General features: G+C 42.6%; 3 protein-coding genes across 3 annotated transcripts; 2 read left to right on the top strand and 1 right to left on the bottom strand.

Annotated features, from left to right (window-relative positions):
• Window positions 1-1,237: 1,237 nt before the first annotated feature.
• Window positions 1,238-2,294, bottom strand: SARC_07205 (hypothetical protein; the record flags this gene model as incomplete). The annotated part of the gene is made up of 1 exon (XM_014298861.1): window positions 1,238-2,294. The coding sequence occupies exon 1, from the start codon at window positions 2,123-2,125 to the stop codon at window positions 1,238-1,240; it is 888 nt and encodes a 295-aa protein (XP_014154336.1). The 5' UTR covers window positions 2,126-2,294.
• Window positions 2,295-3,385: 1,091 nt separating this feature from the next.
• On the top strand, window positions 3,386-5,777 carry SARC_07204 (hypothetical protein). The gene has a single exon (XM_014298860.1). The coding sequence runs from the start codon at window positions 3,501-3,503 to the stop codon at window positions 5,511-5,513; it is 2,013 nt and encodes a 670-aa protein (XP_014154335.1). The 5' UTR covers window positions 3,386-3,500; the 3' UTR covers window positions 5,514-5,777.
• A 2,732-nt stretch (window positions 5,778-8,509) lies between these two features.
• Window positions 8,510-13,875, top strand: SARC_07203 (hypothetical protein). The gene is made up of 5 exons (XM_014298859.1): window positions 8,510-9,011; window positions 9,175-9,699; window positions 9,866-12,879; window positions 13,017-13,261; window positions 13,378-13,875. The coding sequence occupies exons 1-5, from the start codon at window positions 8,763-8,765 to the stop codon at window positions 13,827-13,829; spliced, it is 4,485 nt and encodes a 1,494-aa protein (XP_014154334.1). The 5' UTR covers window positions 8,510-8,762; the 3' UTR covers window positions 13,830-13,875.
• The last annotated feature ends 2,243 nt before the right edge of the window (window positions 13,876-16,118 follow it).

The raw sequence follows: 16,118 nt of genomic DNA, 5'->3' as shown, positions 1-16,118 counted from the left end.
TCTCCGACTCAGAATGGTACTATCTATACATATATGTATATATAGATATATATGTGTATGTATATATATACAATATTTACCTATATGGATACATACAAACATAGATGAATAGATGCATGCATACATGTATACATACGATTCTACCTAAAAACATACATACATACATACACACACACAAACATAAATACATACACATACATACATACATATATACATACAAACATACATATATACATATAAGCATACATACATACATTTATAGATAGATAGATAGATACATACTTACATGCATACATACATATATACATATGAACAAACATGCGTATATACATACATACATACATGCGTGCGTACATACGCACATACATGCATACATACATGCATACATCCATTTAAAAATACATACATACAGACATACAAACATACATACTTGCGTTTATATATACATATATACGTAAATATATAAGTACACTTATATACATTCACGCATGAACACACGTATACACACACACAAACACACAAACACAAACACACACATACACACACACACACACACACACACATATATATATATATATATACATATGTATATATGTATATACATATTTTTATCTATATACGTATACATACACATACACATGCATATATATATATATATATATAAATATACATATATACATATATACGTACATTCATACATATATATATATATATATATGTATGTTTGTATTCATTTATATATGTACATACATACATAAATACATACATATATAGATATAAAGACACTTACATATAACGATACATACATACATATATATATATATATATATTTATAAAAAAATATATATCTACTTTCCGGATATCGATGGATTTGTATACTCGTGTTCCACCACTTGCACCTCCCGCCATTACTACTATTGAATCGGTGACTCTATAGTAAAGTAAGCAAAGATTACAGCGCACTGCTGGGCATAAATATGTCAAAAAGCCATTGAGGGTGTGTTGCAGTGAACTGCGTTAATGCGATGGTTTCATCAAATAAATTCAAAAATAAGCTCATTTGGTGTATGGCACTATCTCTTTCGTTTATATAATTAAAGGCGTTTGCTTCAATACTGTCGCGGTGACCCGCAGTGTGTCAAAACTTGTAATTTTCTATGGTGGCGTTACAGTGTAACCCACAACCAACACCTTAACGGCATTAGCTTCAATGGAACGGTCTCAAGCCCGCAGGATGTCAGAACTTGTAATTTTCTGTGATGGCGTTAACAGTGTGACCAACAACCACCACCCCTGGCGGCTTTACATTTTCTAAATCGGCTATGCGTGCGATGTGTTCTAATGTACTTTTGAATACACGTTGTTGTCCGTTGGAATGGGACGCTTTTTCGATGATGGCCGCTGGAGTGTCTGTGGGGAAGCCTGCTTCCTGCATCAGGCCTTTTGTAAGTGTATTTAGCCGTCCAATCGACATCAGAAATATCGTAGTACGATTCCGTGCGTAAGGTGGCAAGTCCGGTATAGTATCATTTTTGCCGTGTGCGGTAGCTATTAATACCTGGTCAGCCACCCCTCTGTGGGTTGGGGGAATCCCTGCCAGAAGTGGTGCGCTTAACGAGCTTGAAATACCTGGTATTACCACAGGATCAATATGAAACCTTCTAAAATAGTTGACTTCCTCCCCTCCCCGGCCGTACAGAAAAGGGTCGCCGTTCTTTAATCTAACCACTTTTTGGCCCCTCAGTATGCCTTCCATGCACCAATCCATCAGCTCAACTTGGGCCGCGTCCGCGTTGCCAGGGTGTTTACGCGCAATCTTTAAATCCCCGGTGACCAGTTTTAAAATCTCTTGTGGAATCAGCCGATCGGATACAACCAAATCCGCGGTACACAAATGCCTGTATGCAGCCATGGTTAGCAGCTCAGGGTCACCGGGACCGGATCCTACCAGGAAAAGATTTCCACGTATCACCGGTCGATGTACTTCATTGCCCAGACCAATACCTATATCATCAATATCTCTTGGAGCTATGTGATATATATCATCTTCACTAAACTCAGCACTATCAAATGATTCTACGGATTGAGCACCCGCAAAATTGTATTCGATGCGGTTTGGAGCCATGTTGACCTTGTTTGATATCACTAGCAACTTTTAAAGGAGCTCACAATGTTATAAATGAATCTAGTTCGTAGTGGCGGAAAATCTCGTCGACCAATACCTCAAGTGTGAGAATGTTTAGAATAAGCAATGTACATAAGGATATATGAAAAGCTTCCTCAGGTTTTTAAAGCTGGCATCACATACAGTCATACTACAAAATACCACGATTTTCATATATCTATTTTATAGGCGAGTAGGTGAAACCGAGAGAGCCTGTCACGGATGACCCGTCCACAAAAGGTCAATCTCGTCTCTCAGGCTCTACTAAACTGTCCAAGACTCCAGCCGTCTAACGTCCAAGTCGGTCCAACCCCCAATATCCACCCCCCTCTAGGCTCTAGATCTCCGACCCCCCCCCCCTTCTAAAATAAATAAATATAAATAAAATAAAATACGAAATACTACAATCGTGTGTGCCAGATATTCGACAAAAGCATGCCATTTTTTTTAACTGTGTCATCACTTTATTATTAGTCCCCCCCCCACACCCCCTGTGAGGCTGTGAGTGTGGTGAGCTGTGCAGAGGGCGAGCCTGCGAGGCTGTGAAGTATCTGACTGTCACAAAAAAAGTCACTCACAACCAGCTGGAAGTTTGGAACCCACGGCCACAGGCGATCAGACAGTCAGACACTCAGACTCACTCAGACATGCCTTCCCTTTACTGTAAAAAAAAAAATGGCCGTCAGCCCCTGGCATGGCGCCCCACGCCCCACCTCCGGACTCCTCTGAGTCCTCTCCCAGAGTCTCCACAATCCCGATCTTACCGCGAGAGTGCCGAGTCGTCATTTTGTTTCGATTTTTGTTGTCCGATGACTCCGATCAGCTGATGCATCAGAAAATTGGACGCGGACGAATGGGATTACAGGCAAATGATCAATTTGATCGATCAATTTTTGTTCACAATATTTATTTTGGACCTGATATGTCCCCAGTCCCGTTTCTCGCTATATTTTTGAATTTTTGTCGCATAGCTGGCTTCTTGTATGTGGGACAAAAAGCCAGAAAGAAATTCCCGTCATGAATAACGATTCACCAATCATAAGCCCTATATATTTTATCAATTTGAATGAACTTTCAAAGTTTCAATGCATGTCAAATGTCAACATGTCATACGTCTGATTCGAGCAAGCGTCAACACAAAAGAGAGAGAGAAGGCCGTTAGTTAAAAAAATTAAAATAAAATATATAATACCGTGTGGTTCATTCAAAATCAACGGAGCCTTTGAAAATATATTTGTCGACTCAACCCGGACTTTCATACTTATTTGAAGCACACAGCGTACATTGAGCCTATTTGAAGACATACATTGCCACCTAGTCGATCAAACATATAATCATGACGGTTGCTAACGGTTCTGCTAAGCGCGCTCGCGTAGAAAACTCTACGCCCGTCGAGATAACGGCAAATCTTAAGGAGAAGATCAACAACTTCAAGACGGATGTACAGAATCACCTCTCATCATTTCAGCCCGAGAAGATTGTAGTCGTATCAGCCTGGCTGGTTAGTGATAATGTGATCGTTGATCTTTTCTCCCGCTTTGCCGACTTTATGCCTACTGTCGTTGGTGTCGACACTTTGCATTTGTTCCCAGAGACGCTCGATGTTGTCACCGAAATGGAGGCCAAGTACAACTTCAAGGCAGTGATTAGAAAACCTGAGGGCTGCAATACCAAGGAGGAATTTGAGGCCAAGTTCGGGAACCACGCGACCCTGTCTTACGACGACTTCGACAAGCACAGCAAAATTGATCCTCTAGTGAATGCATTGAACGAGGTTGGAAAGGAAGTGTCTATTACAGGTCGCCGTTGCGATCAAGGCAATGAGCGAGTCTCGCTTGACACATGGGAGCCTCAGAAAAGCACCTTCAATCCTCTTGCTGGTTGGTCTTGGTCGGAGGTATGCGAGTATGTGTTACTATACAATGTGCCATACAACGCGCTGCACAAGACTATCACAGTGTCTAAGGAAAAGGTTTACGCAGAAGATCGCGATACTTACAGTAAGTTTGAGAAGGTGGAGCTTTCGCTTCCTTTCTTTGCTTACAGCAAAGCGTACATTCACGCTCAAGCACCATATGTATATATCTGGAAGAGTTTTGGTGATACACATACTTCTGTACCTGTCCAATACGAGGACTCTGAGCGATCCGGTCGCTTCGTGGGTCGCCTACAAACTGAATGCGGTATTCACACACGCATTACCAGCAAGGGAGAACCTCACGGTGGTAAACTAGTAGAACTACTAGTGGAGGGAGGTGTTGCCAGCATAGAAACACCTCTTAGCAACTGCACGCATATCCACACTATGAACGAGCGCCAAGTGTGCGATTTTGAGCTGCTTTCTGTCGGTGGATTTTCTCCTCTTGAAGGGTTTATGAACGAGACCGAGTACAACTCTGTGATCGCAGATATGCGATTGCCCGAGGGCCAGCTATTTGGACTGCCCGTTACTCTGGATACTGACGATGAGTCCGTTCAGATCGGGGACTGGGTTGAATTGAAGGATCCACTATTTGGTGGACATGGGTGCATTCATGTCACTAGCAAATGGACACCCAATCGTTCCATCGAGGCCGAGAAGGTGTACGGTACCGTCAATGAGGAGCATCCATCAGTGTACCACGTACTCATGGAGAAGAAGAAGTTCAATATTGGCGGAAAAGTGTACGCTTACAAGCTTCCGCAACGAGATTGGGTGGACTGTAAGACTCCCGCACAAATCAGAGCGAGTAAAACACCAGGGAAGAATTTGATCGCATTTCAGTCACGAAACCCCCTTCACAGAGCACATGCCACCATGTTTTTGCGAGCACACGAGAAGTATGATGCTGATGTGCTGGTCCACCCTGTTATCGGCCCCACTAAGGACGACGATATTCCAGCCACCGTTCGCAAATTAACGTACGATGCTCTGGCCAAGAAGCTCGACCATGTATCTTTCGAGTACCTTCCTTACAGTATGATGGTCGGTGGACCTCGGGAAGCTTTGCAACATGCCCTCATCCGTAAGAATTATGGCTGCACGCACATGATTATCGGACGCGATCATGCGGGCTGCAAGGACAAGTCAGGTAACGACTTCTACGGCGCATATGATGCGCAGGATCTTATGATGCCTCTGCAGAAGGAACTTGGAGTGACCATGGTGCCATTTATGGCAATGGTATATGCCAAGGAGGAAGAGGCATACATTCCAGTGGACGAGGCTAAGGAGAAGGGCTACACACCAATGAGTATCTCTGGTACCAAGTTCAGAAAAATGCTGGTTGAAGGCGAAGAGATTCCCGAATGGTTCGCGTACCCGGAGGTCGTGGCTATTCTGCGAGAAAATGCAACGAAAAGCAGTTAAGATGTCTCGGCGATGATTGTTGTAGCAACCAAATGCCTATATCTATATTAATTAGGGGTTGCTTGTGCTTGTACGTGGATTTGATGGTAATCGACCTTAAACTCGCGTGGATGTATCAGGACTCTAAAAGAAAGTCGACAGCTTGAGTTTCATTTTTATATGTGGATTTAAAGGATAGGGACACTAGTAGTGCTACCTTCACATATATATAGTACTTGTGTGACAGTTAAAATCAATTCTTTGTAAATAAAAACGCTATTGGCGATATGGTTGCAAGAGTTGTTGCTCTTTTTTGATATTGAGATTGTTACATACGATGGTGAAGTATCCGAAGTCAAAAGAAGGGTGTTACGTACTGTAGAGTAACATATATTCTACGGAAGAGTTGAGTTTCACTTGGATCATAGGAGACAACTGCGGATGTATGAAAATGTACACAAATATAATGATATTTTGAAGAGTCCAATTCAATATAAATATATATGCATAAAATATATATGTGTCTATGCTATGTCTATTATATGTACTTCAATATATATATATATATATATATATATATACATATAATTATACGTACTTCTATATATATATATATATATATATATATATATAATATATAATAATATACTATACACACACACACACACATATATATATATATATATATATATACATTCGGTTCAAACAACAGATAAACGTGGAACATCCAAGTAGAAGTGATAATCCTTTTTATTTAGGTTAACATGAATCATCGACCACTGGTAACATAAAGGCTCTTGACGCTTCAGGAATATAGAGGCAGGCTATGTCTTGTGCTGATACTTGGTATCGTTAGACCAAGAGTATGTCGTCATTTTTTGGTCACTATTAAAAATCATTGAAATCACTTTACATTACGGTCGCAGACTTGTCTATCGTCCTCAAATCACCAATCGTAATTCCCAAAAAAAAGGGTTGACAAGAAGCCTCTCGAGGTATTGACCTCCTTAGAAGCTCTCGAGTACCTTGGTTTGAGGCGCTTCTGGGATGCTACTTCGTTGAAGCACATCGGTAAGTCTTCAGATTGAGGCTCGATCGTATGGCTGTATTGTTCTGTTGTCTGTTCACGTTCAGCAATATCAGCTGCACTGTGGGCTTGAATACCATCCATAATAGATATATTTGGGCTTTAATAATAAAGAACATACAACAGGTATCTTATGTAAAGTATTACTTGTGGCAAGGCCGTTTTAAAAAATTCAAAAGTGTCACAAGTAAATAGTGTGAAGTAGACGGCTGGCCTCAGGGTATTGGAGTGCTGGCGAGAGACGGACAGTCTCTGTGTTCCGTGTCGACTGTGATTGTGGATTGTGGAGTGTGGAGTGTGGACTGTGTGTGCACTTTGCAGGAAGAGGATAAAAAAACAAGATGGCATGAAAATATGGATATATATAAAATTAAAAAACATAGGACTTTTTTTACTATCGTAGGTGTTGGTCCATTGCTTCAGGCCAATGAAAACACTATTAAATGAGGCGACATGGACATTTGCTCGTATTGGATATACAATGTAGTGTGTTTGAATTATGCCGACACAACTCCAAAAATTATCAAAAGATCTGCTGTGACAAGTCACGAGGGTCAGGACAAGACCCCAGAAAGTGAGTGAAGACAGTGAAGACACACACAAGTCACAACAAGTGAGTCACTACTCACAAGGGGCCTTCCGACTGTGTTTACAAATTTAGCAGGCTATGACAGCTATCTGCTATGTATTGAAAAATTGGTTAAAAAAAAAAGCCAAGAGGAAAAATACTGGACTTCGAAAGTTCGAGGTTGCGTCACTCACTCTCTCTGCGAGATGTCAATGAAGCTTGGTCCTGGACTCCTGGGCCCTGGGGCAGGGAGCAGACCTGAAATTTGGAAATCTCAATAATATTTCAAGGAAATTCGAACTCATATCAGCCAGATTTATATCCAATCAATGGGGGACGTTATTACAGTAATAGTGTCTGTCCCGACATCATTCCAACCGCAAAAAAACAAGAACCCAATTGGTTACTAGAAAAGTACAGGGTCAGAACAGGAATTACACGTTCAAGAATCAAGAAGCGCCCTCCTCAGCGGTTCAGCCCTCTCAGTCTTTCACAAAGTCACAATAGGTGTTCATCAATTTTAGCAAGACGCTTTCCTGCCAGATATGGGAACAGTAGTCCCAAAAATAAAGAGGTGAACCAATGAATAAAGATCTATTTTCGAAAGTGTGACAGGGTCGCACTGCGCACCGCCGCTCTGGCGCATATCGCGTGTGGTAATCCCCTTTGGTTATTATATTTGTTTTTAAAAAACAATTAGGGAGGTTTTTTTTAAACAAACAAAAAGCAAACAAAACAAAATCGATTCTGAATTTCTGTGAAATTTGAAAAGCCTCGTCACATTGAGTGTGTGCGTTGGGAACTTGTGTTGAGAAAAGGGACTATGTAGTATGTACACCCCCTTCTTTGTGTGTCGGCTCGGGGGCCGCTCAGGGCCTTAGCCCTCAGGGTTCAGGCTGTCTGTCCGTCGGACTCTGGTATTTATGGCAGGCTGGCAGGCTGGCAGGCTGGCAGCTATTTATTTTTATAAAAATAAAAATTATCGAACTACAAATATCATATGATTTTGTGAGTTGTAACATAAATAACCCTCTCTAAATTATACAGGTTGTGACTAATAATTGTTTTGTAAAAAAAAAAATCACAATACTGTGGACGTAGTATTTATGTACACTTCTTGTACAGTCAACGCGAGTCGCGATAATGTAATTCAATGCATGGGCGCTGGCCAATCAAATCGTATGCCCAATGACACAAAAGTTGGTGATTTAAAAAAAATAATTATAAAAAAAACAAAAGTGACAGCCTTTCACCTCTAAATATACTGGAGCTTGGGTGGGCTCATCGCGTGAAAAAAAAATGAGACATTTTGTCACGTTTGTATAATAAACTGTACAATATTATGCTTGCTATTTGCTTCAACAGCGATCGACGCCGATTGTCTGTGTTGTTTACTGATGAGCTATAAGCAGCTTGCACTACCCGCGTGGAAGTTACACTTGTATCACTTTATTCGGCACGGCACCCAAATTAGAGGATTAGATACGTGCGACGATATACAAAGTTAAACAATAATTGTGACCATATTTACCATCGACTTGTCATCCTGGAATTTCATAGTGAAAGAAGGCAAGGATTAACTAACGCATACTAAGCGACCAGAGACACCGATAAAATGCAGGCCAGTTTCGTTGTGAATGCCTTGGGCAATCTCTGGGGACGCAACAGCAAAGCATCGGCTACTGCAACGCCAAAAGTTACTGCCGATGTCGCGGTTGCGCATGTGACCCATCTGTTCGCCGATGAGGTCTTCATCTTCGACTCTGCCAGTGGTAGACCCGTTCTCGGCGGACACTCAGCCCTAAAAGGACTATCACAAGAAAAAAACTCCTTCGATAGGGACATATCAGTTGTGGAATCCAGGGTACGTAATTTCTTGGCCGAATGCCGTTTGCACCGCCTTCGATTTACGCCCATTGTTAACCTACTCAGAGCAATACCCTCAACACTCGTATATTCATTAGATATCTTCTTTTCAAATGTTGCTACTGTGTGACTTACTCTTGATATGTTTTATTTTTGCTCAGAACGCTGCGGGCAGTGCCTCAGCCTTGGAGTCGGCGGCGTCTAACACACCCTTCACTGTGGTACACACTACGAGCGACAATCTATTGTCCTTAATTCCAGCACTTTATAACGTCGCCGAAGAAAAATGGGCCCTATTAGTACAAACAGCCCCCACGGTCATGGCAAATGGAGTGCCTCTCGCAGATCACGGAGATGTGATGGCTTTAAGTGAGATTGGATTTGCTATCTTTAGCTCTCAGACCACACAGGAAGCACATGATCTGTCTATTATTGCACAGATCGCTGCCTCTCGCACTAATACTCCCAGCATTCATTTCTTCGATGGGGATAGCACACGCGAAGGCTCGGTGGCTCTTGCTAACAAGGAGTCCCTGCTCGAGTTCATTCAAGGCGATGCAGATACTATTGATAACTACAAGAAAAAGGGAGATAAAAGTCACGAGGAGACTGCAGAAGAGGGATCGGAGGCAGAGACAAAGACAGAATCAGTTGATTTCCCCACCGCAGTTGAAGAGGTTATGAAGGTACGCCTAGTTGTTTATCTCGATATGTTGTTTAATTTTTATATTCCTGTTGACAGTGTCGATTTGACCTGCTTTTTGTTTGTCATTTTCTAGTTAACCCTTCTCTGATAATTTCTGCGCCATGAAGCAAATGTGTACCTCATATGTATTGTTTATGATTGCACAGGATCTGACCAACGTTCTGGGACATCGCTATCACATTTTCGAATATGTTGGACCCAAAGACGCAGAGCACGTTGTCTTGGCTGTAGGCACTGTTGGCAGTGTGTTCGCCGACACTATTAGTCACTCACAAGCTGGGGACAAGTGTGGTGTACTCCTGTGCCGTATGGTTCGACCGTGGTCTGGCGCCATGCTTATCAAAGCATTGCCGAAGACTTGCAAACGCATCGCAGTGTTAGATGTAACTCAGTCGAATGGTAGTTATTACGGTCCATTATACTTGGATGTCATGGCTGCTATTTACGAAACTAGTGAGGATCTTTGGAACTCGAATGAGCGACCTTTGGTGATCGGTGGTCAAATTCAGGGGTCAAGTATCTCCCACGAAATTGTACAAACCGCATTTCAGCACGTTTCTTCTCCTACACCCGCAACATCCTTTGTTTTGGGCAAGGGGGGAGTTGATAAACTGCACACGTTGAAGGTTTCAGACGAGAAGTCCGATGATGTAGACAATCAATATGTGAAGGTATTACAGCACCTGTTTGCAGAAAGATTAGCTATTGCCAATGCATTCGGCTCCGCCACAGTATGGGGTGACGGTGGTAAGTCCACCATTGAATATGGTTACGGAGTACACTCGGCCAATCTTCAGAGACGAAGTAAGTTGGCTGAACTTGTAAACCATGCACTATGGGACAAGTCTATCGGTTTGAGCGAGGGGTTGAAGGAATTCTTTTTGCAATGGCTGCAGAATCGGGAGGACGCTAAGGAATCCGCGGCGCTAGAAGAAAAAATATCTGAACTGCTAAGTGTAGAGGCGAACGGGAACGGGGTTTTGAGCAGTATATTCGAGGATCGTGAACTCTTCAGCAAGAAGTCGAGGTGGCTAGTTGGTGGTGATGATTGGGCACGTGATTTAAGTGACAGTGGTGTACACCATATCATCTCCGGAGGAGAGGATGTAAATGTGCTTATCCTAGACACACAGCCCTACTCCCATACGTCCAAGAACAGACACCAAAAGATGAAGAAGGACATTGGTTTGTACTCCATGAACTATGGAGGCTGCTATGTTGCTTCTGTAGCACTCTACTCATCTTACACACAAGTACTGCGAGCGTGCATGGAAGCAGACCGCTATCCCGGTCCTAGTGTCGTTCTAGCATACATGCCACATGTTGATGCTGGTGCCCTGGGGATCTCAGAGTCACTTAAGCCATTGGAGGCTCTTAAAGAGACAAAACGAGCCGTCGATAGTGGTTTGTGGCCATTGTACCGATGGAACCCGCAGAACGAGCACAACGGCAAGGACAACTTCTCGTTGGACTCCGAGCGAGCAAAGAAAGATTTGCTAGATTTCCTTGCGAAAGATAAACAGCTGAGTGTGATGGCCGCGGACAAGATCGTCGTAGCACCAGCACTAGCTAAATCGACCGAAACTAAGGTTGTCGAGACACACACTAAAACCATGGCTAAGGCGGTGGCGGCATACTCCAGTCTATTGAGTGGTTTGAGTGGAGACCCCGTGCTATTCTTATATGGAAGTGATGGCGGTAATGCTGAGGGTGTAGCCAAGAACATGGAGCGCGAAGCGAAAGGACGAGGACTCAATGCTCGTTGCATGGCTGGTGATGAGTTTGAGGCCGATGATTTGTCTTTGGAAACCAAAGTCATATTTCTGCTTTGTACAGCAGGTCAGGGAGAGTTCCCAGGCAACTTCAAAGATCTATGGAAGGGACTACAGGCCTCCGACACACCGCTCAACAACACTCAATATGCGATCTTCGGGCTGGGAGATGTTCACTACTGGCCTGGTGCCGAGGGTGAGTTATACTTTTGTAAGCCGGCTAAGGATCTTGACGAGCGTTTGGAGGTTATGGGTGGCCAACGCTTGGTCCCTATTGGCTTGGGAGACGATTCGGCTGATGATGGTTTCAATACTGCACTAGAGCCCTGGTTGGAGCTCGTGTGGGAAGCTCTGGGTGTCGCCGGTATCAGCGGCGGTCCGGCACCACCCAAGATTACTGATGACGACATTAAGACTGGATCTAACTTCTTGCGAGGCACCATCTTGGAGGGGTTGGCGGATGAGAGCACCGGTGCACTTGCCGAGAGAGATACTAAGTTGACTAAATTTCACGGGATCTATCAGCAGGACGATCGAGATCTCCGAGAAGAGCGCAAGGCCCAGGGTCTGGAAAATGCCTTCTCATTTATGATCCGTGTGCGTGTGCCCGGAGGTGTCTCCACAGCGGATCAGTATCTAGCCATGGACGCGCTTGCGGACTCTCATGCAAATGGAACCATCAAGCTGACAACCCGCCAGGCCTATCAGCTGCATGGTGTGATTAAGAAGAAGCTCAAGCCCACCATTCAGGGCATCAACGCGGCTCTCATGGACACACTCGCCGCTTGTGGCGATGTAAACAGAAATGTGATGTGTAACCCCAATCCTTTTGAGAGTGCGGTACACGCTGAGGTGGACCACTTTGCCCGAGAGCTCAGTCGGCACTTGTCACCTCAGACTTCAGCTTACCACGAGATTTGGTTGGACAAGAAGATGGTGGCTGGTGACGTGCACAAGGATCACGAACCCCTTTACGGCGAGACCTACCTGCCCCGTAAATTCAAGATTGCTATTGCTGTACCGCCAAACAATGATGTGGATGTATATGCCCACTGCTTGGGATACACAGCTGTCATTTCGGACGGGAAGTTGCTGGGTTATAATGTGAGCGTGGGAGGTGGTATGGGTGTGACACACAGTAACAAGAAAACGTATCCTCAGATTGCGAAGCAGCTGGGCTTCTGTACCCCAGAGCAGGGATTGATTGTGGGTGAGAAAGTTATGTTGGTACAGAGAGACCATGGTGAGCGTGTCAACCGCAAACATGCTCGTCTCAAATACACTGTGGACGATCACGGCATTGATTGGTTCAGAGAGCAGGTCGAGGAGCGTGCTGGTTTTAAGTTGGAGCCTAGCATGCCTATTACATTCAAGAATAATTCTGACAGGTATGTAGCATTCAAGTTTATTATTCATATCTTTTTGTCCTGTAGAATTGTCTGACTGGTTGTTCTCGGATATGAATTTACCCCCTTGTACAACTGTCTGATCCCTAAACTCTCATTTTGCCGTGCTATACAAACAGATACGGATGGACTAAGGGTGTGAACGGTACAAACCACTACTGTTTGTTCATTACGAATGGTCGTGTGATCGACACTCCTCAGCTTCAAATGAAGACCGCCCTTAAGGAGATTGCGTTGAAGAAAATCTGTGATTTCCGCTTGACCGCCAATCAACATATCATTTTCGGAAACGTTTCGAATGATAACAAGCCTATAATTGATGAGATTATGCACAAGTACGGAATCGGCAATGAGAAAATGTCCGGTAAGTTTTTGATTCGCTCTTGTACGTCGACGGTTGGTCCTGCTTCTGTATTGTATCCTTATGAACGCTATTCTATATGTCCCCTACTTACTCTATTTTTCATTTAATCGCAACAGGTCTCAGACTTAACTCGATGGCTTGCGTAGCCTTACCTACCTGTGCATTAGCCATGGCCGAGAGTGAGCGGTACTTGCCCAGTCTCATTACAAAGATGGAGGACCTCCTCGAACAGTTCGGTCTCAGACAAGATAGTATAGTTATCCGTATGACTGGTTGTCCCAACGGATGCGCAAGGCCCTATATGGCAGAAATTGCGTTCGTGGGCCGAGCTCCAGGTACATACAACATGTTACTGGGTGGTAGTCATTCAGGTGAGCGTCTGAACAAACTATACCGCGAGAGCGTGAACGAGGCACAGATCCTCGAACTCATCGAGCCTATATTCAAGCAGTATGCTTCTGACCGTCACCATGGGGAAACCTTCGGTGATTTCGTTATCCGTGCTGGCATTATTGACGCCACTACAGACGGGCGAAATTTCCATGAGAACCTGCGACTTCAGGCCTAATGATGTAAACATTCAAAAATTAAGGTATTAAAAATAATAGTGATAATTTAGCGTTTCAAACATTCGACTTGCGATTCCTAACCTACATAGCAATTCAGGTATTATCTCATACTTGTTAAGCCAGAATCATCACGTATTTCTGAACATCTCATACACAACACAATATAGTGTCACAGAACTGTAAAGGTGTCAAGTGAATGAGAACATTGTCATATGTAGAATACTTTCGTGTAGACAATGTACACTATATACGTATATACTATCTATATATAAATGCTTCTCCTACGAATGTATGTTCTAATAGGTTAGGTGTACATTAGGGGTCTCGATATATATGTTCTAACAGTACTCAGCATACTGCATGTTCACAGAAATTCTAGATACTGTACTCCGATTTTGACGCCGCTGGAAACGGGCGCAATTAACACTATTGTATATGGCCACTTGTACAATGTATTAAATAGTCGTAAAATTGTCGCAGTTTAGAATAGTGCACGGGCATAGCCTTCTAAATGAAACTGGGGTATTTCAAAATCACCAAGAATGTATGAATTCCTAGAGGTTAGCGGAATACTTCAAGAATAGACGGAACTTACAAAAGGACCAAAACTTTTAGTAGTTTGTTTGTCGCAGACAACGCCCAAATTGTGCTGTTGCCGAAGAAATTAACAGAAGCATTTCCGAGAGCATATGGATAGGTGCAAGGATACTTCCCATGAAGATTGGCAAAGGTAAATATGTGGTAACCTCCCGGCGTTAGCTTATTGAATACAAATAAGGCATGCGTGTTGTAGTCTGGGACTACTGATTACTTCGCCAATGGTTATTCAAGTTGTATTTTCGTTTCCTAGTCCGGTTTTCAAAGCAGACTTGGAAATCAGAATACAATGATTGTTCAGATTGCTACGAATATTGTCGACATGGCTATCAATACAAAAGCAATAAACGTACATATAACCAGATCACCAGAATCGTCACATAGATTTGCTCAAGGTACATAACCATAGTACATACTAAGGCAATACATAGCAGAATGGAGAGAAAAGCACGAAGCAGAGAGGCAGAGCCGGAGACCGAGAGACTGAGCCTGCAGCTTTTGTTTGTTTTCACTTTTCCCCAGCCAACGAGTAGTAGAGTTCCTCGAGAATACTGTTTACTTGGTTTTCATTGGCTATATTTGACCAGGACAAAGAACTTTGATTGTCAGTATTATGAGTAATCACTAACAATTCAGTGATTGTTGTTTTGCTCGCTGCTGTTTTTCAGTAATTAATACATAAATTTATGTATGTGTGTATGAATTTCAGGTAAATACATACATACATAATTTTAAAATAATATGTAAGCCGTATGGTGCTGAATTTGTATTTTTATTAAAAAACCCAAAATAAATAAATAATAAAAACATCCCTTGGAACCATTTTTTTGTTTGTTTGAATTTTTCCCTGTTGGCCCGGTGTTGGGCCTCCTATTGTTGTTTATTACATAGCCTTCTAAATTGAAACATTTATTACAGAAAAAGTTATATACAAGTCCTGGAGTCCGTCAGCCTTACTTTTTATTTCTAGAGGTAATTTTTATTTCTAGAAGGTCATGTATATATATGATATCTCGAGTGAGGACTGAGGTCTGAGTCTCTGAGAGTCGAGACACCGACAACAAGTTCAACTCGAGAAACGCTTGCGAAACTTTCGAAGCTGGTGACGATATTCTGCTACAATTGAAACGAGCGTCCTAGAAGTCCACTATCATGTTATAGTGAGGGTTCCTCATAGTTAAATATAACCAGTCCACTATTATGATATGAACCGAGAGGTTTCGGCATAACTGAATATAGCAAGTCATTGGTGGGTGGCTGATTCTCTTTGGAATATATATACATTTTTGCATTTGTTCAGTTACAAACATTACTTCGCAATGGTGATCGAAGAGACCCGGGGCAAGTCATCTGACGCGACAGTAACCTTGCCTGAGTATAAAACTCGGGATGATATACCGCCAAACTACAAATCTGAGAGTGAGAATGCGGAAAAACATACCATTTGTAAGTCCCGTATATACATTATATTTCTACAGGTGTGCACATTAAACAGGTGCACAATAAACATGTGCACAACATGGTGTATCTGTGAATTTAAAAAAATGACCATACAACCGACTTTGTTTTGATTACATATATTATAGTACTAAGTGTATAAAAATATATTAAGAATATGATGTATATATATATATAATATAATATGTACATCAGTACTGTATTTATACGTATACGATGGCAAAATATATAAT

Source organism: Sphaeroforma arctica, assembly GCF_001186125.1.
Source record: "Sphaeroforma arctica JP610 unplaced genomic scaffold supercont1.556, whole genome shotgun sequence".
Classification (NCBI taxonomy): Eukaryota; class Ichthyosporea; order Ichthyophonida; genus Sphaeroforma; species Sphaeroforma arctica.
The sequence above is the reverse complement of the archived record's forward strand: the minus strand, read 5'-3'. Positions and strand labels throughout refer to the sequence as shown.